The sequence below is a fragment of the Lipophrys pholis genome (genome assembly GCF_963383615.2).
Source record: "Lipophrys pholis genome assembly, chromosome: 12".
Taxonomy (NCBI): domain Eukaryota; kingdom Metazoa; phylum Chordata; class Actinopteri; order Blenniiformes; family Blenniidae; genus Lipophrys; species Lipophrys pholis.
In genome coordinates, this window is record NC_137641.1 from 20,215,226 (window position 1) to 20,240,984 (window position 25,759).

The window sequence follows — 25,759 nt, forward strand, 5'->3', positions numbered from 1 at the left end:
CTCTCGCCATAGAAAACAAAGCTGAACGTCTTCCATAACAGCTAGGGGTGCAGACCTGAGGAATATCCGAATTTACCCTGGATACGTCGCGCTGAATATGGATTTACAGTGGGTGTAGCATCGTCGGAGAACCGAGCCTTCTCGGCTGGGGTGACGGCAGGACATTAGCGAAACCGACGAAAATCATCTGTGTGTGTGTTGTTTTTTTTTTTTTTCTCGGGGTGCTTTGTCTTGTCCACCTAACGATAGCAAACCATCACTCTCGTTTCAATCGCAAGAGATTCAGCTAGTGACTAACTAGCTGCCGCCGGAATGTATCACCATGTTGTCACCTAAAAGAAACTGCTAAGGGCGTCGGATTGTGAAGGAAAAGCAGAGAAGCTCTCCCCGGGTCCCAGCGGGCTGTAACACCGGGACCTGAATCCGTGTTAGCCACAGCCGCGGAGCCCACTGTTTTCGGCGCTATGGCGGAGCAGGGCTACTCATCCTGGTGAGTGCGCACAGAACGCCGCCGACCAGCAGGAGCTACCAGACGTTAGCTCCTGCTGCTCACTGCCCAGCCTGGGCTGCAAGTTCCTCATCAAAACCAATGAATTGTATCCCTGTCAATCCACCCAAATGCGCCCCTGACCCCGTGTTCATTGTTTCGGGTGCATTTATACTCGACTACAGAGCACGAATCCTGCAGATCCACATATTTTACTGCTAACAGCTTAGCCTAGCCGCAGGTTAGCTGTAGCCGCGGCTAATCGGTAGCACCAGCTGATGCTTCGGTCAAATCCAACGCTGCTATTGTGAGGCGATGCTAAAGCGGCTAGCTGCCCCACACTACGCTGGAAAAGCACATCGGGCGTCCACTTATTCTCCACCCGACGATATGGCCGCTTGTTGCACAGTAAAAGAAAAAAATTAAGAAAAAAACGGCATTGCATGACAATGTCAAGCGGCTTCGTTGACGTTAGCCGTGCCAGCGAATTAGCCGATTAGCTGGTTAGCATTCGTCGTCGACCCGCTGCTCACAATAACAAAAGGTTCAAGCCGTAGACGGCTCAACACCATCGCATGTCACGATTTACCGGCGTCCGTGTGGCGACAAACCGTCAGGTTTATCACAAGTTGCTTATTTGGATTCGTGAGGCGTTCACGCTTTAAAGCAGGAGAAGGGGGGGGGGGGGGGGCATTTGAGGGAATTGAGCTTGTTAAAGGCTCAGAGATGCTGTGGTCAGTGAAATGCGCTGTCTACGTGAATAAAATGACCACCTAGTTAAGGCCTGGCAAATTGTTCCAGGATGAATTATGCTTGGCTCATCTTGGGGGGGGCTCACTGTGAGAGCAACAGCATCTTGGTGTAAGTAGTCCAACGTAATGAGTCTTTAAGATTAGATCAGGTTCATTGAATGGCAGGGGTCCACTCTGTTTCTTCTCAAACTCTTTTCAGTTCCAGTCCGATTGAAACCCAGGATCCAGAAAGAGAGTAAACGTACCACAGAATGAAATCATGTCCATTCATACTGCTAAAACAGTAACCAATCACAGTGTCTTGCAGTATAAAATAGCACCTCATTGAAACAACTGCTGTAGTGTTTCCCTAGTCGAACTGAAACTGGTTTCATTGTCTCTTACTAAACCAGCAAATGATGGAAAAAGTCACTGTTTGCATAATTTTCATTCCACAGTGATGACTCTTGTCATTCTTGTGAAGCTGGCCTTTTCTTTATGTGGTGTGTACTTTGTTCATCCCTTTTTCAATTAATTTACCCCCCCCCCCCCCCCCCCCCCCCCCAAAAAGTCCTTCAGTCATTTATTTGACTTGTATGTTTTAGGTCATTCAGCTAAAACTTGTCATTCAGATGTCTGTAAACGTAGTCTATTTTTACTACTGTTTTGCCAGTATTGTGGCTTTGTGTTATTATCATATAAACATTCACAATGCTTTGTGATCAGATTAGAAGCGAAGTGAAGCTCAATCATTTTCAAATTTCATTTCTGCTTTGATGTTCTCTAAATAAGACCAAATAACAACTAGATTGTGAACATCTTTACTGATCACCTCATTCATTCATAATGCTATTTAAAGTTTAAAAAAAATTAATCGTATTTGCATTTTGCCAGGGGAGAGAATTGTGTTTAATGACATCTCGATGTACTGTCGATATTCAGCATGTCGCTAACAGCAGCAGATTCTAAAAGTAAACAAACTGACAGGCTTGAATGGAAAAATCCATCTTCTGGGTTTAGCGTGTTTCCCCTCCATACTTTTTATTTATAGAAGTTTGAATGATGTTGGCTTGGAGGAGGAGGGGGCTAGTTTTTTTAAATGCTAAATGTGAGGAATGAAGTTTTAATGGAAAACACTTACGGAGTGATTTCCTTATTGGCAGTGGTGTCGTATAAATTTAAAGTGAAGATGGAGACTACTTTTAGTTTGTTGCCAATAACAACTATTAAAAGTCTTAATGATAAGCTTTAAACCAAAACACAGCAGATCCCATAGAAAAGTTATACGTGTCTTTCTCTAGATACATTAGATATTTATTCTGCCTGTGTTGGATCAATTCAATGAGCAGATTTCATGCTGCAGTTTGGTCATTCGGTTTCACCACACCTATTTATATAGTTTTTATTATCACTAATATTGAGGGATGATTTAAAAGCTTCGTTTTGTTTGTTGTAGCGTTTACTTGGTCTGATTAACGTAGCAGGCTGAGCATCTGGTTTGGCCTCGCAGCTTTGCTGGGTCATCTCACTGTACAGATGGCCTTTACACCCGGCTGAGAGCTGATCACCGCTCAAGTCTCATCATCCCCAGATGTGGTCAATCCAATCGATTCCCATCGTGTGGCATTTACCCCCGTTAACGTGTGGCTTCCCGTGTCAGGACAGAATAGACAGATTATCAATGACCAATCAAATGGGTATCTAAAGCCTTCGAGAACTGTGCCTTCAAGCAGCTTGACAATGGTTTGAAACATGTAACTTCCAGTATTGGAGCAGTACTAAACATGCCTTTCACAGTTTAATAATTGTCTGCTAAGCGAGCAGGAGCATGTCTTCAAAATTAGGATTTTGTCAAAGCTGCGCTCCAGAAATAAATCAGATTAGATCATTATTGGCATCAATGAACAAGTGAGGCAGTATAACTTTTAGAACCATGGCAAATTTAATTTAAATGTGAACAGACTGATAATTCACACTCGTCCTTTAAGACCATATAGTGATTCCTAATATAGTTGTAACCAGACTGGTTCCATTAATGTCTTACGTTGTGTTGTAAAGTGCAAATTCATGTGTTATTGTGATTTAAAGGGTTACCGCCTGTTGATGTGACAATCTTACAGTGGTGTTTCCTGTTCATACCATTATTGTAATGCTGGCAAACCACAACCTGTCTGAGCTGCTCTGTTTTCTGTATTTTAAAAGGATAAGTTTCAGATTTGTTTTTCTGCTCACACAGATCACATCAGCGTCTGCAAATACGAGTCTTTGTTGTTGTTCTTTGCTCCCACCTTTATCACTGCTGAACAGGAGATGCTGCTGTAGTCGGCATCACACCTTCAAAAGTGTAACGTTACGCTTGAAAGCACAAATAGACACTTGCAGCGGTGACATGTATTGTACATAAAACCTGCTCTGCTCTTTGTGTATTTTAAAAAAGCCTGATTGCATTTCTATACAGGTAATATTTAAGCAGCCACAGCTTTAAAAAGTAGATGTTTTTAGTATTTGTAGTCAGACCTCTAATAACAGTGAGTGTAAAAACATCTGGTGGGGCAATATTTGCCTGTTGTGTTTTGCACCATTAGTTTTATAGCTACTGTAAAGCAACATGTATAAATTGCTTACAAGTAAGCCCTGCAGGAACTACCTGTTTAATGTCTGATCCTGAAGATGTCCCGGTTAAAAGTTTGCAGTCTTGTTAGGTGCAGATATCTTCAGTGTGAACCATCTGTTGAGGCTGCTCTCTGGTTTTTCTTCCTCACTTTAAGTTTTGCAGCTGTCAGACTGCACACTTTATATAGAACTTTTCAACCTTTTCTTTTTTTGTGAGATCATGTAAGTCGGACTTCCTGAAGCAGAAAAACTGATGATCACATAGACAGGTAAGCGCGAGACTTTGCAGTTGCGAAGCTTTTGTTTTTTCTAACTGTGGTGCGACGTATTTGAATTTGCAGTGGCGGATATGAAAACGCCACCGCTATTATCGAGGAAAGCTTTCAATTTATCATGGAGTCCCAAATGTTTTTTTGGTTGTTATAGTAGTTTGAAACAAGGACACAAAGTGTGGTGGTGTTCTGCAGTAAGTGTGAGGCTCTGGAAAGTATTCATAGCCCATTTCCTAGTTTGAAAATGTCACAAGAGGTGATTGGCTGTACCTTTTTTGGGACACATCCTCTTTTTTTTTCGGTGCTGCTGTGAGTACAGGCAATACAGGGAATTAAGAGTTTGGTGAATAGCTGCAGCACGTGCTGATACAGCCACTGGCTGACTGCGAAGTGTGTGGTAATAACCAAATATGTGGCATTGAGTCGTCTCTGTGCCCTTAACATTTACTGTCGTTTTGAGAAAAACATGACTTTCCTGATAGGGAGGAGGAGAAGGAAAAAAAGATGTGGATGTTCAAATATGATCATGTGTCACTTGGCCTTCCATCTGCAGCTCAGCTGAAGCCAGAACTTCACTTTGAAATGTCCCAACCTTTGTGATTAAAAAATGAAATACCCGGCCGTGAAAATCTCTTCCATTTGATTACTTAATTGAGAATGTGTTTTGGAAGCATTAACCTTTTATCTCTGAACTGAAATGTCTCTAAACAGTTGTACAAGGAGTGGTGAAAGGGACAGGTTGCATAATTGATAAACTGTCTACTTTAATCATCAATCAGATTCGCCTTTAGACATTTTGGAGATGTAATGGTTTTGCCAGCCATACATTATTTGGGAGATGTCGCATTACAATGTAAAAGTCTCTGATGTTGTGCTATTGCTCTTTTAGGTGACAGAGTGGGACAAGTGATATAGTATTGATCTTACCTGGTCTACTGTCCATGCCTTCTCGAGGCCGAAAACATGAGATCTCTGAGGTTCAGTATAACAGATCCTCATACATTTCGAGAGTGTCTTCATGATTGTTCGCCTGCGTTGTGTTCGGACATGAAAAGAGTGCGTTTAGCTCCACATGCGGCAAAGCAAAAGAGTTCAACTTTTGCTTGCGCAACAAGTTGTGGCAACAAATGCCTCATCTTTGTGACACATGGACAACCACAATATCACCTAGTTTCACAGCCGGGGTCAATTAAACCACAGTTACCTTTTTGTTGTTTTGTCTTTTTTTCTGTATGAACGCTGTGGATGTCGTATCTGTCAAACTGAGTGAAAAAAATCTGCCCTGCTGTGTTAATGCAGGCTTCAAATATTACATTTATCACAAATATCAGCAAGATTATACAAATTTTACTTCATCAATTGCTTAAATGGTTTTCACCCCTTAATGAATTATTCTGATGTTGATCTCCAATGTCAAATTGGTATGTTTTGGCACGATTTCAAGCCAGTCATTGGCTGGCAGTGACACACCTTCATCTGTTCATTTCTGACAAATTGCCTGAATGTGAAAACTCTGCATTGGACTGAAAAGAAAAATACATATATTTCCACATAGTGATTCAATTTGATCTTGAGTGGATCGGACCAAAATTGACAGCTTAATCTAAAAATAACTGCAACGCCAAACGTGTTCCCCCAAAAAGGAATAAATGCAGAAATATTTAATTTGATGTGTTTTTATAAGACCTGAAAAAGTTTCAACAAGTTGCCATTTTGTCTCCTGGTTTGAAATCTTCTAATCTGTTCAATGCAGTAAAGTATTTGTTACATTTCATTGCAACAAATCACTCAAATTTGTCCTTTTCTGGCCGTTCGAATTTGTGAAAACATCTGAAAACCTCAATGCAACGGTTTCTCTTCACATTAATGGCCTGGCACTTCTTAACAGTTTCTGCAGCCTTCATACTACACATTTTATTTAAGAACTGCTGTTCTTAATAAAACAGTGGCACCTTTATTAAATTTACTAAGAACGGGTTAGGGTTTTTCTTTTTTTTTTTTTTAAACAATTTTTACACTTTGCTTGGTCATCCACAGGCTGCATTGAATCCTCTGAATGCTTTTATACGCGACTATAAAAGTTGCACACCATCGCCTTGCTTGCACAGTCACAAATATTGTGATATATTAATATTACTGTTATTTGTTTTGGCAGATATCAATGCAGATTGCCCGAATATATTTGTTGTTTTTGGAAGCATCTCATGCAGGACTGTTTTAGGGTGGTGCTTTGTTTTGGTTGACAGCAAATGTTACATAAAAGCAAATGATTTACGTAACACACATCAAAGTCTTCGTGTCAGTAGGACAGCATAATAAAAAAGCTAATTCCATGTCAGGATTGACTCATTTAATCCTCTGTAACACACATTGATCCCCATGCGATGCTTTTACCAGCGTTATCCCAGCACATGGCTATTTCATTTCCATCTCGTTCCTCATGATTCACCAATGGCGATCTCTGGTTAACTCGTCACTGCATCCTTATTTCTGTTGCTTCAAAAACAGTGTTTACTCTGGGTCTTCTACTTTATGGCTGAGGTTTTAATTAGTTTCACTGTATTTATTATGTCCTCTGTACCTTTCCACTATTTGTGGACAAAGGGATTGATCATCAAATACAATGCTCGCATTTTTTTTACTTTTTATTTCAATTCTACAGCTTTTGTTTGCCATAGTTCAATTACTTCATTCCTCAAAATGCCCATTTACAGTTTCCTCTTACAGTCAGACTTTAGCTGCTGTCCATGCTGAAGCTAACACGTACCCCCCGATGTACATTTTAAACTCCTCTGTCCAATACGTGAATCAAATATGCTTGTGTGAGCAAATGACAGTTGTTGCAGGTCATTACTGCGACTGTCCACAAATATCTTTGTGTCAATGAATTTAAGAAGAAAAGCATTCTCTGTCATGTAACCTGGTTATTAGGATCTAATCCCCAAATCCTATTATTAAGACCATCTACAGTACAGTCCACTTTAGTCCTGGCTTTCTTAGACACTGTCTAATCAACTAATCATTCACATGACCTAATAAACAGCTGGTGCTACTCAAAGCCCTGTCTTATAAACATTAAAAAATGTTGTACTGGTACTGAATGGACAATTGTGTCGAGCATTTAAGCAGTCATTGTACATTTCAAGAGTCCTCAGTGCTTTGCAGTCAGTCCAACAGCATCTTGTGCACATTGACCTCTTCCTAACTGGCAGATTACTAAAGCACCTGTTGTCTCTTCCCTGAGCAGAAGCACCACCAAGATTATCCTTCACAACTTAAATGCCCAATTAGTTGTAATTTGGAGGGACAAAGCAGTCTGACCCATCTCAAATTTCCAAGCTGAGGATTCCACTCGTGGTGTTCATGTGCTCAGAAAAAAATGAACGGAACGATTAAATCTTGATCTCAGTTCTGATAGGTGTGACCAGCAGCTGGTGTGGATCTTCCTCACCTCCCAAAATGTCATCAAACATTGTGCTGGAGGCCATCCTTGTGACTCTGAGCTGAGGCACAGGCCATGTAATTCTAACATGGCAAACTTATCTTGCGCTCTATGTGACTCTCTCCTTGTTTTTGTCTAGTCTCTTTTCAGTGTTTAATCAAATAGAAGAAACTATGACACAAGGTGTAAACAGTACTGTGGTGCAAGTAGTTTTTTTTTTGTTTTTTTTCGGGGTTTTTTGTGGCTCATTACCAATGTTTTTGTTCTTGATGGATGTAATCCATTACGTCCATGATTGGCTCAGGAAGTAGAGGCGAGAAAGTCAACTCCTGATTGGCATGCCCTACACCCGGTGGCTCTTGTAAACTCGGTAGATGTTTTGTCGAGATGTTTTCTTCTTTGAAGCTCCAGAAAAAAATAGTGGTGAAGAAAAAAGTTTTAAACTATGTCAGAGCTCTTTGTAAAGGCATATCTGATTTATTCTGAACGGAGCGGTTTTGAAAATACAGTTTTTCTTGTATTAATGCAAGAATGACTACGTAACATGAGGCAAAATGTGCGTTGTGAGTTTCACTATCAATGTGCAAGACTTGGCAGCCCTGCTTTACTAAAGAAATTCTTTAATTACATATGCACAGTATTCAAGTGAGATTTATCCTCTGCATTAATCCATTGTGAAGGGTCAGTAACTGTGCTGAGCGCTCAGAGGTATTGGGGCTTTGCCCCAGGCTCCCCAGGGTGGAGATGAGGGTGGAGACAACCGGTGGCTTTCACTATTTCCACCAAAATGTCTTTCTGGTCTAAGAATTCCGTCCAGCAATCTACCAGTCACAATCTTGCATCTTTAACCTTAAGCTACTGTCCTAAAGAAGAAATTCCTTTGTCAAATACACACCAGTACATTGAGATTTTTCCTGAAAGCACAGTGGGTAGTTCTCCAGGAAGCATTTGGAATTTAAAGGTCTTGCTCAAGGGCCCACAGTGGTGGCGGTTCGGGTGAAGGACAAAAGACCTTCACTGGATGTTTGTCTGGTCTGCTCGCGAACGAGCTTTAATCACTCAAGAGGATATGAGTTTTATCCTCATCACCCCCTGCGGTAAAAATATTTCAGCAGAAGGGGATATACATAGACGAGGGGGGAAGGGGTATATCCCCTTCACCTACTCAGCAAATCACACCCCATGCTAAACGATCATGGTTTTAATTTTGAAAAATGGATCAGCCTTTGTGCCACAGACAGATATTATTTGAGGACACTCATTCTTAATTATCTGCAGTTTAAAGTGGCAAGAATTGCAAAACACGTGATTGTGGCCTGGTGACATGGCCCTTAGTGGTCAGGCATGCAACTGGTTTGATGGAGGCCAGTATTGGAATTGTGTTATTGAAAACCTAGTCTGTCAGTGAACAAGGACGTCTTATGGCACTTTGGGCTGCCATCCAGGCCTCAACAGTCCGGGATTGTATTTTGTTTTTAAATGTTCCATTCATCTATCTCACCCATGTTCTACAGGCTTCTGTTCACAGATTTCAGACGAACCAGTTCGATACTAGAATATGAATTAGGCCTGTGGTAGATTAAACTAGCTGTGGAGCTGCGAGCTGTGTTGACAGTGAAGCAGTGACATCATTAGCGTCAGTGTATCAAAGAAGGTCAGTCTCCTCACCACTTCATGTGTGAAGCCAAACTGCCGCTAAGACATGTAACCTATGTGTGTTAAAAGCAAAGAAAAAGCTGAATATGGTGTCATTTTTGTGGCACCTGTTTTGTTGGAAATTGATGATGACCTACATCTTGTTTCAGGTGGACTTTAGTCCATTGTAATATGAAGTTTGTGTGAAGATGAATCAGACTGAGTGTTTCACAGTCAGCATTAGGCAGCAGTCTGCGTTGAACAAACAAGACCAGGTAAAAGCTTCATGAGGCAGCATTGTCCCGGTGTCTTCATTCCACAGTGAACTACATGTTACCTCAACAGCCTGTAGCCATTTATTTCTCATTCACTCAATGAATGAAAAAGGCCGATGATTTGGCTCTTCTTCATTTTTTTTATACCCACTGCATCACAATGAAATCTGTGAGTTCCTGTATCAGAGGGGCTCCAGAATGAAAAAAGATTTGATGTGCTGGGTCTTGTCATGCTGAGCTCTTCTATCAGGACTGGAAGGAAGACTGGCAAAGCCCAGCAATACTCAAACAGCACCCGCTGCATGCCAGCTGAAATACAGATTTTAATTGCAGTGCCTGATAATTTCACCCATGAGAAATGGCACCTACTTTAGAACCTTGTTAGACCACTTCAAATGAAATAACCTTTTTATTTGATTATTTTCTCTTTTTACTAGACACATGCCTCTTTGCTCTGAATGTTGTAATAGACTGAAGTGTGAGCAGTTCACCTCACGTGGTCTCATGTCTGTGTGAACCATACATTAATTATGTAGTTAAGGCTTAGCAGTCTTACCAGTTTTACCACCAGTGTTACTTTGGGAAAGAATAAATTCTTCAGTCTTAACACCTGAAATGTATGTTCACATACTTTAAGACGAACCAGAGACCTTTAATGTAGGTCTGTTGCCTGTCTTAAATTGCAGTATTGTTTGGCGATCAAATCATAACTGTTAACCATTGTTAATGTAGTGTTGGTGTATTTCCTGAGTGTTTATAAGACCCATCTCTTTACACAAAAAGATTACATTGTGTTGAAATTTGTTTTAAGTTATTCTTATTATTCTTATTATTATTATTAAGCACAAGTTTTACAAGTTCCTCTTTTTACATAGTTGAGAGTTGAGGGTCTTATTCAGGAACCCACAGTAATGACCTGTAAAAAAGATTGCATTTCCAGTTACCGACAATGTCCATCATGATATAAACCACATATTTAACTTTTTGTAAGAATTATCTGTGAAAATGGCTAAATGTAGCTCTGAATCCTTGCAGAGGTGGACAGATATTAGATCTTGTAACTAACAAGTGCTTTCTTCTTCTCTGGCCAGAGTTTGATGGGAGAAAGACAGGCCTGACTGCACCTCTCCAACGAAGGCCGGCATGTCACAATGCCAGCCTCGTCTTTGTGTCAGTAACAGGCCTGCATTATAGTTAAAGTTGCATGTCAAGTCACGGCTATGTCAAGGTCCCAGATAATTATTTTGGGAACAATTTGATGCTCAGACAAAGCGCCCTGTCCACGAGCTACAAGGCAGATTACATATTTGTCTGGAAAACGCTGGGTTTATTCAACGCTGAAAGGCTCGGGATTACTTGTGTATAAAAAGTTGGGATTAGACTGCAACCAAAACAAAATCAGACTGTCAGCACACTATCTGATTAACAAGATAGAATGGAGCTGGATGAACACAGTTTGGAAGCCACACGCATCCTCAGTGCAGTAAATCTGTCTTTGTCCACAAATAAAATACCAGCCACCTTCACTGACTTGTAATCATTTTTTAAGGCTACCGTGAGCAGAGGCGGTTGTGCCTTTTGTCCTTGATCACAGTGTTATTTTGTCTTCTCCGTTATCCAAAACTAAAATACATCCTCTGTGTGCTTTATGCATATATAGGTCAGATGGTTGTGTTGGTCTAGAGGCAGCTTTTCAGCAAGCCCGAAGGATAACTTGGAACAATCTCACTGAGTAGGTGGCCATGTCCGCCCCATTGAACACTTACCAGCCGACGTATATTTGATTGGTGTTATTCGAGTACATCAACGCAATCAGGCAGCGCCAGCGTGAGTCAATCAGCACTAACAGCTCCTCCATTGATGCCTTTCCCAGCTCCAACAGTCATAGTTAGGCCGAGCCTGTAGAAGCTCATCTGGACATTGTCAGAAAAATATAGGTTGAAAGTATTGATGACATGATCCTATAGTATCTCTCATAATAAAAGCATTTTTTTCAGTCCTTGTCTGACCTGTGAGGCGAGGAGGTCTTTACACCACTTTTAAAAAAAATGGCGTTCAGAAAATATGTGGCTGAACCTGATAGATTTGCAGAGTGTGTGATCAGTGAATAGCACAATTGGGAGAAACTGACTTGTCTTGTAGCTGCATGTCAGGGCTGTTCCAGGTGCAATTGTAACCCTTGTGTTTTGCGGGGTGGGGTCAGCCTTATTAAAGAACTATAAAAGTGGCCCTGTGTCTAAGCCTTACGTGGGACATTGACTTTTCAGTTGATATGCATAGTAATTGAAACAACACATCTGCATTCACATGTTCTGATCACCTTTAAATCTCCCCGTGTTTGTTTTTCAGCTTTCTCAGACAATAATGTTTGTATATAAATTTTGGGTTTGGTGTAAATGAAATTGGGCAGAATCAGATGTTTACCATTTTTCCCGAGCATGTTGCGGTCAATATGCAATGTAACACTCATGTATGACAACTAATACGCCTGTTTGATATGTAGTTTAGTTTATTGAATGTTGTGCTCACATTCATTTCCAAAATCAATAACTTCTTCCCCTCCAAAGGTTGTGTTTTTATTTAAAGAAGTGTCATTCATATTTTACTATCAAACACTCTTCTTTCTTTTCTGCTTTGTTGTCAGCATTACTATGCCCAGTAATCTCAGGGGGAACTGAATATTTCATGTATCATGCATCCTCAGAGCGTTGTGCAGCGATACAGCTTGCATTCAGTTTTTACATTGTTTCTGTGCGTCGTCACCTAAAAATACTTTTCAACTTTTTAATATCATCACACGGGCCAGATTGAGCCCTTTTAAGTGTCTTCCATACAAAGTTCATTTAATTACTACCTTGTTTAAATCTGATTAGTGAGTTTTCCTTTAACTCCAAGTATGAGATTTCCACCAAACATTTCAGTTTGGGTTGTAAAGTTTAGTGATGGAAGATCCATGCTTTTTTTTTTTTTTTTTTTTTTTTTTTGTGGAAAATGTGTCAAAAACGGCCACAAACTCTGACTATGTGCTGACTGTTGTGGCCACGCCATATCTAAAATAACTCACTCAAATGACAGTTTAGTGCCCGTCTGTTTTTCATATTGTCCTCAGAATTGCAGCATAAAAACTCTAAATGGTCGAGGTTGACTTCTCGCTCATGTTTGTGCTTCTGTATGGGTGTGCACCCTCCATCTGAACAGATTATAGAGTAGAATCCAGAAGGAAAACCACCTTTATTCCCAAAGAAAGGGACATTTACACAATTGGCCTCATTTTAACAGTTTCACGGGTGGGGTTTTCTGCCCTTCTTATTTGTCATATTTGCAGTTTGTATTCTTTCTTTTATTTGACTTCTTAAAGTGAATGGGATTAAAGACAGGTTCATCCTGTATCCTCTCAATCCCATGTCATCAGATGGGACCCCAACCAAAACAACAAATCTACTTGTGGTTGTGTTTTTGTTTTCTTTTTTTTTTTTTTTACTTTGACTTGATCAGCAGAGTGGTGCTGAGCTGAACTGATTCATTAAAGTTTGCGGTAAATAGTGACAGTAACCACATTAGAAGTCCGCTTACAAGCTTTAATGTAACTTAAGATGTGCTTTAGATTCAGCAAAAGTGTAAAAGCAGCAGATTTATGTGGAGTGGGATGTGAAGTGTTTGCGTCTTTCCAAATGATTGTTTATTGTGCAGCTAGTTTACCCCATCTGTTCAAGATTTATTTAGAGTAAATGTCTTTTATGTAGCAGTAAACACTCTGACTTGTAACAGTTGTATTTTGTTTTGTACCCAAGAAGATAGTTATTATAAAAACTGTTCTTTTATAGTATTTGAACCTTTTACTGGGCACTTCTGAAATCCATGGGAGTTTGTGATATTTCAATCAACTTTTAGACAAACAAAAATGTGTTGGAAACTGACAAAGTCTACACATTTCACAATTTATAGAATCCTCTCAATGGGATAGAGGTGTGATGAAGATTCTGTTACAGATTGTAGATACACTATTAAATCCTGTGATAATACAACTAGTGTTACCTCACTGGCTTTTGAGTCACTTGCACCAGATGAAAATAATTTCCGAAGTTATCTAATGAGGTTGCTTGTCCAATAAAGATGGAGAGATTCTATGCTTCTTTTACTTTCAGTTCGATCATATAGTGTGTTATGCTGTGTAATACAAGTCTTCTCTCTCCTCCTTCCTCTCTAGGGCGTACTCCTTAGTCGACTCCAGCCAGGTGTCCACCTTCCTCATCTCCATCCTTCTCATCGTCTATGGCAGCTTCAGGTAAGTCTGAGAAGTCCAGATAGTGGACACTGGCTTGCAGGGCATGTTAACAGTTGACAAGAACGCCTGCATGTTGCTTTGAAGCTTTGCTCATTTTTTTGAAGCAGCCTTATTTGAAGGCTCCAGGAAGTCGGATGAATATATTTTATTTAGTTGTGTATATTTTATTTACTCATGCCCAGTGCCCATGTATGGCTGTGGCTCAGCTGGTTCGATCCCAGACTCACCTTGTATCGAATTGTGGTCAGGCAGCTCCGAAGGCAAGACGTTGAACCCAAACTTCCTCCCAATTATGTGCGAGTAGATCTAACCAGATTTAATGACACGGCAGTATCAACATTCACACTACTCAAAAGGTGTAAGGAGAAAGCTTAGTGATTGTTGTGATGGTGGAACCAAGGACAGTCTTGGTCAAATGGGAACTTGTGGCTAACCCCAATGGCTTTATTTCGACCACATTTTCGGAAAAAAATTTGCTGCATTTTGTTGATGGTTTAAACAATAACAATGTCATTTTCAGTTGTTAAAACTGCTCGGATAGTGTAACTTTATAGTTACACCTCCGTCTGAAACTTTTGACTCATGGACTATGATTTGAGGCAGTAACTTTTCTACTTATGTACGAGTAGACAAAATAACAGTGTTGTATTTCAGTGTGAATTCAACAGTGCTTATTTTTACTTTTAAATCATGCCTAATTCACATTGACCGCAGCACTCGGGTATTGTGTAAAATGACTGCGAATTGCCTCGTATTTCCACCGAGAGGGGCTAGGTGTTCAGCTCTATGGAAAATTCGTCTCTTTAGTATTCACCGAAACTATGTTGAGCTTTACAGAGAAGATTGACCCACAAAGGGAGTTGCCACACAAAATGCATAAATTGATCCGGTATGATGACGTTTCATGTTTCACTTCATTGCTGCAACATTAATTCATACCTGATGGCCAGAGGCAGAGTTCAGAAGTACAAAAGCACAAAGAGTGGACACACTGTCCCACTTCTGAAATGCTGCTGGTCACAAACTGCAGACGCACGTGTGATGGACAAACTAAGAACAACAAATCCCAGTTACAGCCGGTGTAAATTAGAGGCAAGAGAAAGAGCACCGTTATTTAGAAGAAGTATTTTCAAAGCACAGTGACTTCAAGATCAAACATTTAGGTGCTTCTGTTATTCACAAAACATTTTGTATTGCAAAACTCTGCATATTTACGTGACATGACATGGCAGCCATCACCACTGATGTGTATCAGTTTGATGCCGTAACAGATTGTGGTAAGAGTGCCGCAGAGACGGCTAAAAGAAGGCAAATGTGTCAAAGCAAAGTTTAAAGTGGGAAAAAAAACTGTCGAATAACATTGGGGTTTTTTTTCCCCCCAGTAAATTGTTTTGATTGATCACATTTCGTTTGAGTTTTAATATCACACCTTTGTCTCAGAGACAAAGCTCATATGAGAGATGTTTTATGTTTTGCTCAACCACCTGCTATTGGACAAAAATTACTAACTGAATATGGCATCTGTCTCATAGACAGTCGGCTGCATTAACATGTGAGCGGACTTATCAGCCGCTCACATACAAAGAGGTAATTACAATGTTAACCAAACAGCATTGTATGCATAAGAAGTAACTGGGTAAGGGAGAATTCATGGCCTTCATGAGATTGTGGTCATGATTTGAAACTGATCAGATCAATCCAATTGAAGTCTTCCTGCTGTGTGGCTTCTTCTGTCTCGAAAGAAAAATATATTTTAGTATTGGACATTTGTGAAAACTCTTGAGTTGAAATTTTTTTTTCTTTTATCTCAGAAATCGTCTTTACAAAGGTGTTAATGTAATATATGTTTCACAGGATAATCTGAGTGAGACGTTTCCCGTCAGGTTTCAGTGTAGAGTCACTTGGCGTTGGTGACGTCTCCTTTCCTCCAGGATAGTTGTTCAACTTTTCAGGAAATGTGTTTTAAGTCGATGTAAAACTTTTAGCATCAAGATCATCTTGACTGGCTCGCATTAGTTCCTGGACAGTTTTGTGCAGATCGTAGGTTATAACTTCTGGTTCTGGTTTTATCACTTTTTCCTGCTTTGTGAACTTGGTGAGGAGCGCATGCTGAACGCTCAGATTAATGGCCCTTTTCCTCAAATTCACAACAGGTGCTACTTTATTTGGGAATGCCCAAGTCCACTGGAGCTATTTCAAGGGCAGATAATCCACAGCGCGGTTCAGAAATGTAATCATTTCTTAATTATTCACAGACATGTATTGAGTCTGACAAGAAATAAAACAGATTGCCATCTCGCATTCCCTTGAAGGAATGTTTTCACTTTGCTCCGCTTGCTGGGAGGATTTGCCTTTCTCCGCCTGTAGAGATCCTGCGTCTTCACTACGATAAAGCTGTGCGAAGAACTTTTTGACACGCCAGCTCTCTGGCCTGAAATGAACCAAAGTACACAATGTCACCTGCTGTGGTGGTTAATATTTTGTTTCTGATGCGTGGATCCTTCAAAATCCCCTTCTTGTCCTAATAATGACCTACTTAATAACGTCTTTTTTTTCACATCGATGGCATTCTTTCTTTTAATCAGACCCTAATTTTTTTCTGGACCCTCCCCCCCAGATCGCCTCCAGCAAAGTCTGTAGACGCTGTTTCTCATTTTCCAGATTCTTACAGCGAAGCCAAACACTAAACACACCCGCTTTAACTAAAAAGCAGCAGTAAATGAAAAGCACTGGGTACTTTTCAGCACTTTGCTCTAGATTTGTGTCTTGCATGTCTCAGCATAATATCTAACTTTGTGCGCCTGTCCTCACGTTAGTAATAAGTAAATTATAACATTAACCACTTCTCCAGACGCATATGACACTACCTAGTTCATGCATCGACAACTTTTGGATACGAACACAACAAGCTGAAAGGATCAATTCTGAGTCATTGTCTTCGGTGCATTGGCTTATATTAACAAAAACATAAAACAAAACACTATTACCTCATTAACTTACGACCTGGTTTTAGCCACTCAGTCGTCCAATCATTTTTCTTTGCCTTGGGATAAAAACTAACATGACTGTTTGATTTGGATAGGAACACTACGGTGTTTGCATTGATTGCAGTAATAAAACCAAGTGAGAAAATTTCCATTTTATTTGCATTAGTTGCATTTAAGAATGACATCCTAAGGAAATGCACTCTGGTTCTCAGCCGTAAAAAAAATAATAAACTCTGCTGTATTTAGGGCTGCAGAGTATGCGTGGGTATGCATGGATACACGATAATGTTGCTTGGTATTGCAATAATGATGATCTGCAACTTAAGTAGATTGTGAGCTTGTCTTTGTACCTTGCTCATTTTTTTAATGTTATTTTTGAATCTGGTAATTGTACATTTTCTGTAATATCTATATTGCACAGGTTAATATTGCAATAACCTCTGCAGCCTTGGTCATATCTGTGAAATTTGCACTTGTAAAGCAACTTGCCTTTAAATTGAGAGTTTGGCTTTTTCAAAAGGCGCCCCCTTGTGGTGATTTTCTCCCCCAGGGGAACACATCCATCCTTAATGTGGCCTGGTTGCATTTACAGTCTATTTTTACATGTGCTGAAAGTGCTGTGTGCAGTCTGATCACCAAAAACACAATTTAACGCGAGATGTAAATGTTTTTCACTTTTCTCAAGTGCACATGCTTCATGAAGCCTATATGACACAGTGGCCTTCAATTTCCCCCCTCTGTCCTGCAGGTCATTAAACATGGACTGTGAGAACCAGGAGAAGGATAAAGATGGTAACCCCTCAACAACAGGGTCTTTCAATAACAGTAACACAAACAACAGTAAGTGGCGAAGCTTTGGCTTATACAGTGGAAGTCCAAATGTTGTCTTGACCTCAGCGCAATTACCAAAGCAGTTTGAGCAGTCCTTCTTTTATGTTTATATCATATATCTCTACGCGTATACGTACATGTTTGTATCCATTCTTGTCTCTTGTGACTGAACCGTCTTTCCATTTGGTGTGTTTTTCAGGCATTCAGACCATAGACTCCACACAGGCCCTCTTTCTGCCCATAGGAGCCTCTGTGTCCCTGCTAGTCATGTTCTTCTTCTTTGACTCGGTACAGGTGGTCTTCACCATCTGCACCGCAGGTAAATACAGCGCGCAGCATCGCAATTACCTATATGGCGTTCACATTTCTGTTCACTTGTGGATCACTGGAGATGACTTCTTTGCAGGGTTAATTATTGAAACTGAACGTCATTATTTGCCCAATTGAAGTGACAGAAACAACAGGAACTAACAGACGCGGTGTATTAGGCTTCAGGGTCTCACTGCTGTGCTTTGTTCCTTTCCTCAGTCCTTGCAACAATTGCATTTGCATTCCTCTTGTTGCCAATGTGCCAGTATCTGACCAGGCCGTGCTCGCCACAGAACAAGTAAGGAGATACCGCTGATTCTTTCTATGAATATTGTTTAAACTGCATCATACCTTCCCATTTTGTCATTTTACATTCAGTCGGATAGCACAGCAACCATTCAACCATTCACTCATCCATCAATCATTCAGAACACAGAGGGGCTCGAGTCTGTCCCAGCTGACTTTGGGTGAAGGGTAGGGCTGACACTGAGATACACGCACTCACACCGATAGTCATTTAAATGACACTCAAGCCTGTTTTTGGAGGATGGAATGAAGTATGAAATGTATATCTTTATGCCATGCAATGACATGGAGATAAACACAACTACTTCCACACATCCACAATCAAGTCAGAGACGCTGGGGAAAACCTACACGGGGGAACATGCAGTATCTTGCTGAGGAGACTTTTAACCAACAAACATGCTTTATTGCGTAACGGAGAAACATCAACGTTATCTTGAGGAGTTAATGACAGTTTGTATTTTATACAACCACTCTTTTATTGTCTTATTGATTACAAAATTTAAAGGTTTACTCAAAAGCCTTGTGGTTCAAAGGTCCCGAGCGTTCCAGTCTGAAGTAAAGCAGAATACACAGAATCACCAGTCACATCCTCTCAGCGTGCACACCCTCCTATCCAGTCCCAGTAAATCTGCTTTATAGAGCCAATAATGGCTCCACCTCCTACTAAAATTACTTTGTTGCCTTCTTGTGGTATCTAGGTACTACTAATAAAACAAAAAAAGTATTCAAGCTGTAGTTTGCATGTTTGCCATTCATGTGTTGTGGGCACTGTGTCTTAAATCCTGAAAACGATGCTTACTTAAACTAATCCAGGTGTGCGTGTGTGTGTGTGTGTGTGTGTGTGTGTCACTCTACTATGAGAGGCACTATTCGCACAAACAGACCCCCCACAGGAACAAGAAGACAAACGCTGCTTGATTGAAAACTACTCGAGCTAGGTCTGATCAAACAATCAAATGGTGTTTTAATTTCACAGGTTGTTATTCTCGCCACTTCGCCACCTAAATGTAACCCATTTTTCACTTTGAGCGATGAAACACATCAGCCGGCGATGGATTTCTGATGTGATTTTAATGTGTATCGTCTGCACGTCGTGTCCCTTTGTTTTAGGATTTCGTTCGGCTGCTGTGGGCGCTTCACTCTGGCCGAGCTCCTCTCCTTCTCCCTCTCCGTCATGTTGGTGCTCATCTGGGTGCTGACCGGACACTGGCTTCTGATGGACGGTGCGTTTCTCCGGCACGACTCCAATCTAATATCACTGCTTTCGCAGCATTTTTCTATATTTCTTCTATATTTCTTAAGTTCTATACAATTGCATACATAAATTGCTTCAAGGTTTATGGGGGAAAAAGGACAGATAAGACGTGTTTCTGTGAAGTGAAAGGTGGTGCAGGGATCATACCGTGGAAGTATGCAGCAAGGATGAGATTAAACTCCAGGGAAGGATGTTTTCTTAATGTATGAAAAGTAGACAGTTTTTCGACCTTGAATAGAAACATGTTTTTTTAATTATTATTATTATTGCTGCTAACTTGCCTCGAGTGTAGAATATATTTCAAGCTATATATGAGCAAGAACTAATGCAAAATTCAGTTTTTATCGTCCTGCTGAAGGAGGAAATACAGGAACGACTCGGTGAACAGACTTGCATTATCTTCAGGTTGTCACGGCAGCCCGCTGCAATACCAGCAGTGGAAGATAATACTTGGTCATGTTCGTCGGCTCTTGTTTAAAACCTTTAAGATGACTGGTATTCATAAAAAGGTAATGACAGACAGAGAACACAGAGAAAAGTCTTCAGTATTCATTTCCAGCAGGCCTCTTGAGTAATGGGAAGATTGCATCCATTATGAAAATGCAATTTCTTCAAACAGTTAAAAAAAAAAACTTATGTGTGAATGAAAGCATAATGTTGCAACTTATTTTCATGTTCATATCTATTTTATTGTTTTGTTCTTTTAACAACCTCTTCTGATGTTATTTCATTGTGCTGTGTTTAGTATGATTTTGGTCTTAGAAAGCTTAACAATATTTAGTTAATTTATTATAATACTGCTATAAAATCTTTTAGCTACTTATTTATCTTGTTTATTTTAATTTGCTGACATTTAGCAAATTTTCTTTTATTCCTCTTACCAACCTTTTATGTTATCTCATTCAGTGTGATCTGTTTTGGAACATCAGTGTTGTCTTTGTTATTTTCACATTTGCTTGTTATTTGCATTATTAAGTGTTTTTAGTTTGCTTTTATTACACTTCATTCTGATAATCACCTTTACTTTATCTTTCATTCAATGCTTCATTCTCTTCCCCCTCATTCTTGTCTTTTCTTAACCGTTTTGGTTTCCCTCATTTGTTTGGTTTTCTCTGTGAAGCACTCTGAGATGCATTGACCCGCATAATAGGCGCTCCTCAAATATAGTTTGAAAGGTTGGTCAATTGAACCAACAACAGCTTCATTCATGAGGGCATTGATTTGGGTGAAAATCTCTATTTTAAAATGTTTTTAAGAAGTAAATAATTGTCTGTGAAGTGGGCTGCCGCTTCGGCTCATCCCTCCTCAAACGTGTTGCTTTCTCTCTCTCTCTCTCTCTCTCTCTCTCTCTCTCTCTCTCTCTCTCTCTCTCTCTCTCTCTCTCTCTCTCTCTCCCTGCAGCTTTAGCCATGGGTTTGTGTGTCGCCATGATCGCCTTTGTGCGGCTTCCCAGTCTGAAGGTGTCCTGCCTGCTGCTGTCAGGACTGCTCATTTATGATGTGTTCTGGGTAAGAAGCACTCCCAAGCCCGAACTTTAAACTCGCTTCACAGGCGAATAGCGAGAAAAACGTGGCTAACAAGACACGCTCGCGCAAGAATGTCTCGCTCTACGGTTTCCACAAAGTAATAATGATTCGGCACTCTATATTCAATCTTTGTGTCTTTAAATTGAGCAGCAGTAGGTTTCAACTTTAGAAACTCACAAGAGAAGCAACTGCAGTGAAATGTTAGATGCTGAATGGCTGAAATGAAGCTGGCCGATCCGTCTCCGTTAGCCAGACCTCAGATGAAGATTATTTCCTTTGAGAAATTAAAAGCATTTAAGCTCTTATCTTCCCCCGGCAGCCTGCAAGCACATCCCCTCCTTCATTTTAATTCCCCCTCCGATAACTGTTTGTGTCCTCTGTTAGATTATAAAAGACCAACAACACTTATTTCACTAAATACACTTTTGTGGTTTTGGAGCTGGTGTAGTGAGAGCACAACGCTCAATTAGCCACTGATATAATGAGAAGTGAATTAACAGTCATTTGGACTGAATGCTAAACAAGTTATGTCAGGATATCATTCAGTTCGCTCCGAAAAGTAAACAAGACAGTTTTCTTGTCTTCTTTATGTTGTTTTTTTTGTTGTTTTTTTTCACGAAATCTGTCAGTTTCTCATTGCGGTGAAATGTGAAGTCTGACAACACTGCATGTTCTTTGTTTTGGTTTGTTTTTTTCGCCCCTTCAGGTGTTTTTCTCAGCCTACATCTTCAATAGTAATGTGATGGTTAAAGTTGCCACCCAGCCTGCTGAAAATCCCATAGACGTCCTGTCCAGGAAGCTCCACCTGGGGCCGGGGATGGGCCGCGACGTACCCCGCCTCTCCTTACCGGGCAAACTGGTCTTTCCAAGGTAACACCGGCAATAATGGTGGCTTTGAACATGGGGAAAAGCTTCTGATAGATTTAGTGTCCCCCTTCTGCTTGATCAATGCTAAAAGTAAGACTGTATTTAAGGATAAATGCAAAAAAAATAAAAAAAATACAGTCAAAACGTTGCTCTACGCAGAAATTTGAAAGGTTGAGATTATTTAGTTTCTTTTACCAGATTACTCCTGGTACCTGGTAACAGCGGGTCATGGGTAGTTCTGCAACACGTACAAACACTGACTAGAACTTTGTGAGCAGCAGCAGCACAGTCCGACGCAGTTTCTTTTTGAGACTCGTACATTTGAAGTTGACATTATATCATTGTTGTAAGACTTCCTGTTACGAAACTCTTTTTCTGTACTGTCATCGTCTTTAGCGGAAGGTTTTCTGGGTGTTTTCACACTCGTTAGTGCAGACTCGGGTGCAATATTGTGTAAGTGGCAGAGAGCGCCAAGACTGCTGTTTCCCCATGTACGCTCTGCTGGTCAAAACCTTTTTCTTTTTTTTTCTTTTTTTCTTTGCACACTTCATTTTCCATTCTGAGCTTTTGTTTTTGACACGACGCTGTTTCCCAGAGGGACTGAAGCCACTTTGTATGAAGGCTTTACTGAACACCGCATGCTCTGAGCAGCGGTTGATTATCACATGTTTTAACAGTTAAGTTCAGGGTTTTGCTCGCGGTGCCCGCCCTGGGATTCAAACCAGTGAACGTCTGGATACGAGCCTGAAACCTCAGGGCCGTGTGCCCTCAAAAACGAACCGCAAAGCGAAGCTCAGAGCAAAACGCAACTGGATCAACCAGACAAAAGCAGGTGTGAGAGGCACCCGTCAGGTTTTCCGTTTTATCGCCGCAGTGCTGCTGTTTTACTGGTTCGACTTTTATGTTCGCATACGACCTTCAGCCCCCCTTTTTCAGGAAAGAAGCCATTAAACACAAATGCTTCGCATGGAAACTGATGCCCCTGCTCTGACAGCCTTCCACCTAATCCAGTTCTGGGGTTTCATCGTTGTTCTGCTCGTTGTGTCCCCTCAGCTCCACAGGAAGTCACTTCTCCATGCTGGGAATAGGAGACATCGTGATGCCGGGGCTGCTCTTATGCTTCGTCCTGCGTTACGATAATTATAAGAAGCAAGCAAATGGGGAGGTCCCGGGGCCCGGTAACATGTCCGGACGCATGCAGCGCGTCTCCTATTTCCACTGCACTCTCATCGGATACTTTGTGGGTAAGCCAACGATCGCCGGCCGGGTGGATGTGAAGTCTTGGTTTAACTGTTTCAGTGGGTGGCGGTGGATTTTAAAGGTTTCTTTTTGTATTTTCCAAAAGACATAGAGCTTCTGGATTATACAAGATAAACTATTAAAAGCTTGAATAGATGAAAATGTAAATCGCGTTTTTCTATTTTTCCTTCATTTTGATCATGTGGATGTCTTTGTATAGGTCTGCTGACCGCGACTGTGGCGTCCAGGATCCACCGCGCTGCTCAGCCCGCACTGCTCTACCTGGTGCCGTTCACCCTGCTGCCTCTGCTCACTATGGCCTACCTGAAGGTGCGCACACCGGATGAGGCGGAATCGGTCATTTGTTTGCAAGAGACAAAAGTTTAGTTGTCTTTTTTTTTTTTTTTTTTGCTGAACTCGGCAGAAAAACAAAGATAAGGTTAAGGACAAGTGTAGAGTTTTTGCGGGGGACAATTACAAGTAAAGTTTAAATGTTACAGTGGGACTGATCAATTTATCTTTTTATTTCATCATTACTGCAACACAGAATTCGACTTGATGTACTCATAAGTAAGCAACATTTCTAATGCAAGTAGTCGGTTCTGAAAACACAATCGATTTTGACAGTTCATGACGTTAACGTGTCACACTGCATGTTTCCTCTCCAAAGGTTTCTGTGTTTCGGGGGGGGGGGGGGGATTTCTCAAAACGTGTCTTTTAAAATGTTTACAGTACTTTACAAATAATCTTTCTGAGCATGAATCTACAAGTTTGAAGCAAGATGGTAAAGGAGGAAGAAATAAAAGTAAAATATTTGTGATTTTCTGAAGAAAATGATCCTTTCCTGTCTAATTGGTGGGTGGAGATTCAGGCTAAAACTGTGATGGAGACTATAAATGTGTCAGTGTAATGGTCATAAATCAGTTATTCATAATGTACTCATGCTGTTTGAGTATTCTGTAAAAGTTCAAAGAGGACATGTGGATCATTTGGCTCATACTGGTGAGACAACATTCAAAATGTAAATAATAGGAAGAATCGGTCAGAACCAGATGAAGCTCAGCGGGCGTCTCACAGGAGAAACTCAATGTGTTATTCCTGAGGACATCTCATGTCACAGTCTTGCGACCAAAGACAACCTGTGATGAAATTCAGATATTTGGGGTGATCGTGACAGCTGCTGCAAACTGCTTGTTTGCGGCATATGAATATGAAGACCCATGACGGTGAATGCTAATGTAAAATGCTGGCAGAAGGTAACAAGCAATTCCAAGAAATTATGGCCAATTTCATATTTACGAGATCGAATCTCCAATGTCCGAATGCAGCACGGGACAATGCTGGAATGGTAAGAGACGGATTTGCTTGGAACGTGCGAGTAAATTCGTTAAATAGTCCTCTGCCTCATGTTGCCGCTCTCTCGCCACCTCATAAGTGTCTTTCTAGATCCGCCCCTGCTAACGAGCACTTACTTGAAGCTCCCGTCGTCGTAGGCGGCGATTCAGCTTGTTCCCATCCTGCAATCTGCACTCGGCAAACTTCGTGTCGTGGCCTAAAGTTCATCGCCTGGTGTGGCGACCTGTGAACTTGTAAGATTGTTAAAGTTGCACAGTCTGTAGGAGCTTTTAAAGAGTCCAGATTCCTGTGTGCCATGAAGCAGCCGTGCCCTAACATATAAATAATCGATCAAATGTTCGAAACAATGGCGGTTGACGATAAACCCGACGGCCTCTTCTCTCCCGGGCCTCCTGTCTCGTGACTGATGGAGTGTTTGTGTCTCACAGGGGGATTTGCGGCGCATGTGGTCCGAGCCCTTCCACACCAAGACCAGCAGCTCTCGCTTCCTGGAGGTATGATGCACCCTGGGATCAAGGACCAGTGCGGCGGGGAAGACTGCAAATCTTTTTCCCTTCACGAGAGGGAAGGAGAGAGAGAGGGCGCACTCACAGTGAGGCCATGTCGTCATCACTCGTTCATGCTTTCCACCAAATCTTCTGTGACAAACCCTCAGAAGGACACCAGTGTGTGGATGACAACGCCCCAACACGACTTATCTTGGGTACCCCCCCCCCCCCGATCATCTCCGCTTCCTCTTTGCTGTTTATTTCCTCTTCATCACAGCACATCCTGCCCTTGTGCTTTTTTTTTTTTTCCTTTCTGTTCTGCCTCCCTCCCCCTCTTTTTCACCCCCTCCTCCCCCCTCCTTCTTGTTTAGCTGGTCTCATTTGCCACACTTCCCTCACATGGCCCGTCCCATTTGTCAGGCCTCTTCTCTCTCTCTCCCTCTCTCTCTCTTCTCTCTATCTCTCTCTCTCTCCACGTTTTCCTTCTTTCTCTTTCACTACTTCTGCATCTCTCTTCGTCTGAGATGAACTCGAGGGCCAGGCCTCCCCACCCCCACCCCCACCCCACCACCTTTTTTGTGGACTTGCGGATGTGAGACATGGCTGGGGTTTATATATATTTTTTTAGCATTGTCGTGGTCATTATTATTAATATTATTATTATGGAACGATTTAAAAGAAACTGAGGAGAGGTGGAGCGTTGCATCAGCACAGGACAGTGCCCAGGAGCAGCGGCACAGTCGAGGAGAAGAATCTTCCCCATTCCCTCCGTCTCGTCCCCCCCCCCCCCCCCCCCCCACCCCCCCCACCCCACCCCACCCCACCCTCCACAGCAGCCTCTCCCTCGCGCTCC

General features: G+C 41.3%; 1 protein-coding gene across 1 annotated transcript; it reads left to right on the top strand.

Annotated features, from left to right (window-relative positions):
• Nucleotides 1-378: 378 nt before the first annotated feature.
• Nucleotides 379-24,918, top strand: sppl3 (signal peptide peptidase 3; the record flags this gene model as incomplete). Its single annotated transcript, XM_080476572.1, has 11 exons — nucleotides 379-490; nucleotides 13,663-13,740; nucleotides 17,476-17,567; nucleotides 17,758-17,877; nucleotides 18,087-18,165; nucleotides 19,286-19,398; nucleotides 20,832-20,938; nucleotides 21,663-21,826; nucleotides 22,877-23,067; nucleotides 23,283-23,392; nucleotides 24,847-24,918. The coding sequence occupies exons 1-11, from the start codon at nucleotides 465-467 to the stop codon at nucleotides 24,916-24,918; spliced, it is 1,152 nt and encodes a 383-aa protein (XP_080332698.1). The 5' UTR covers nucleotides 379-464.
• Between the last annotated feature and the right edge of the window lie 841 nt (nucleotides 24,919-25,759).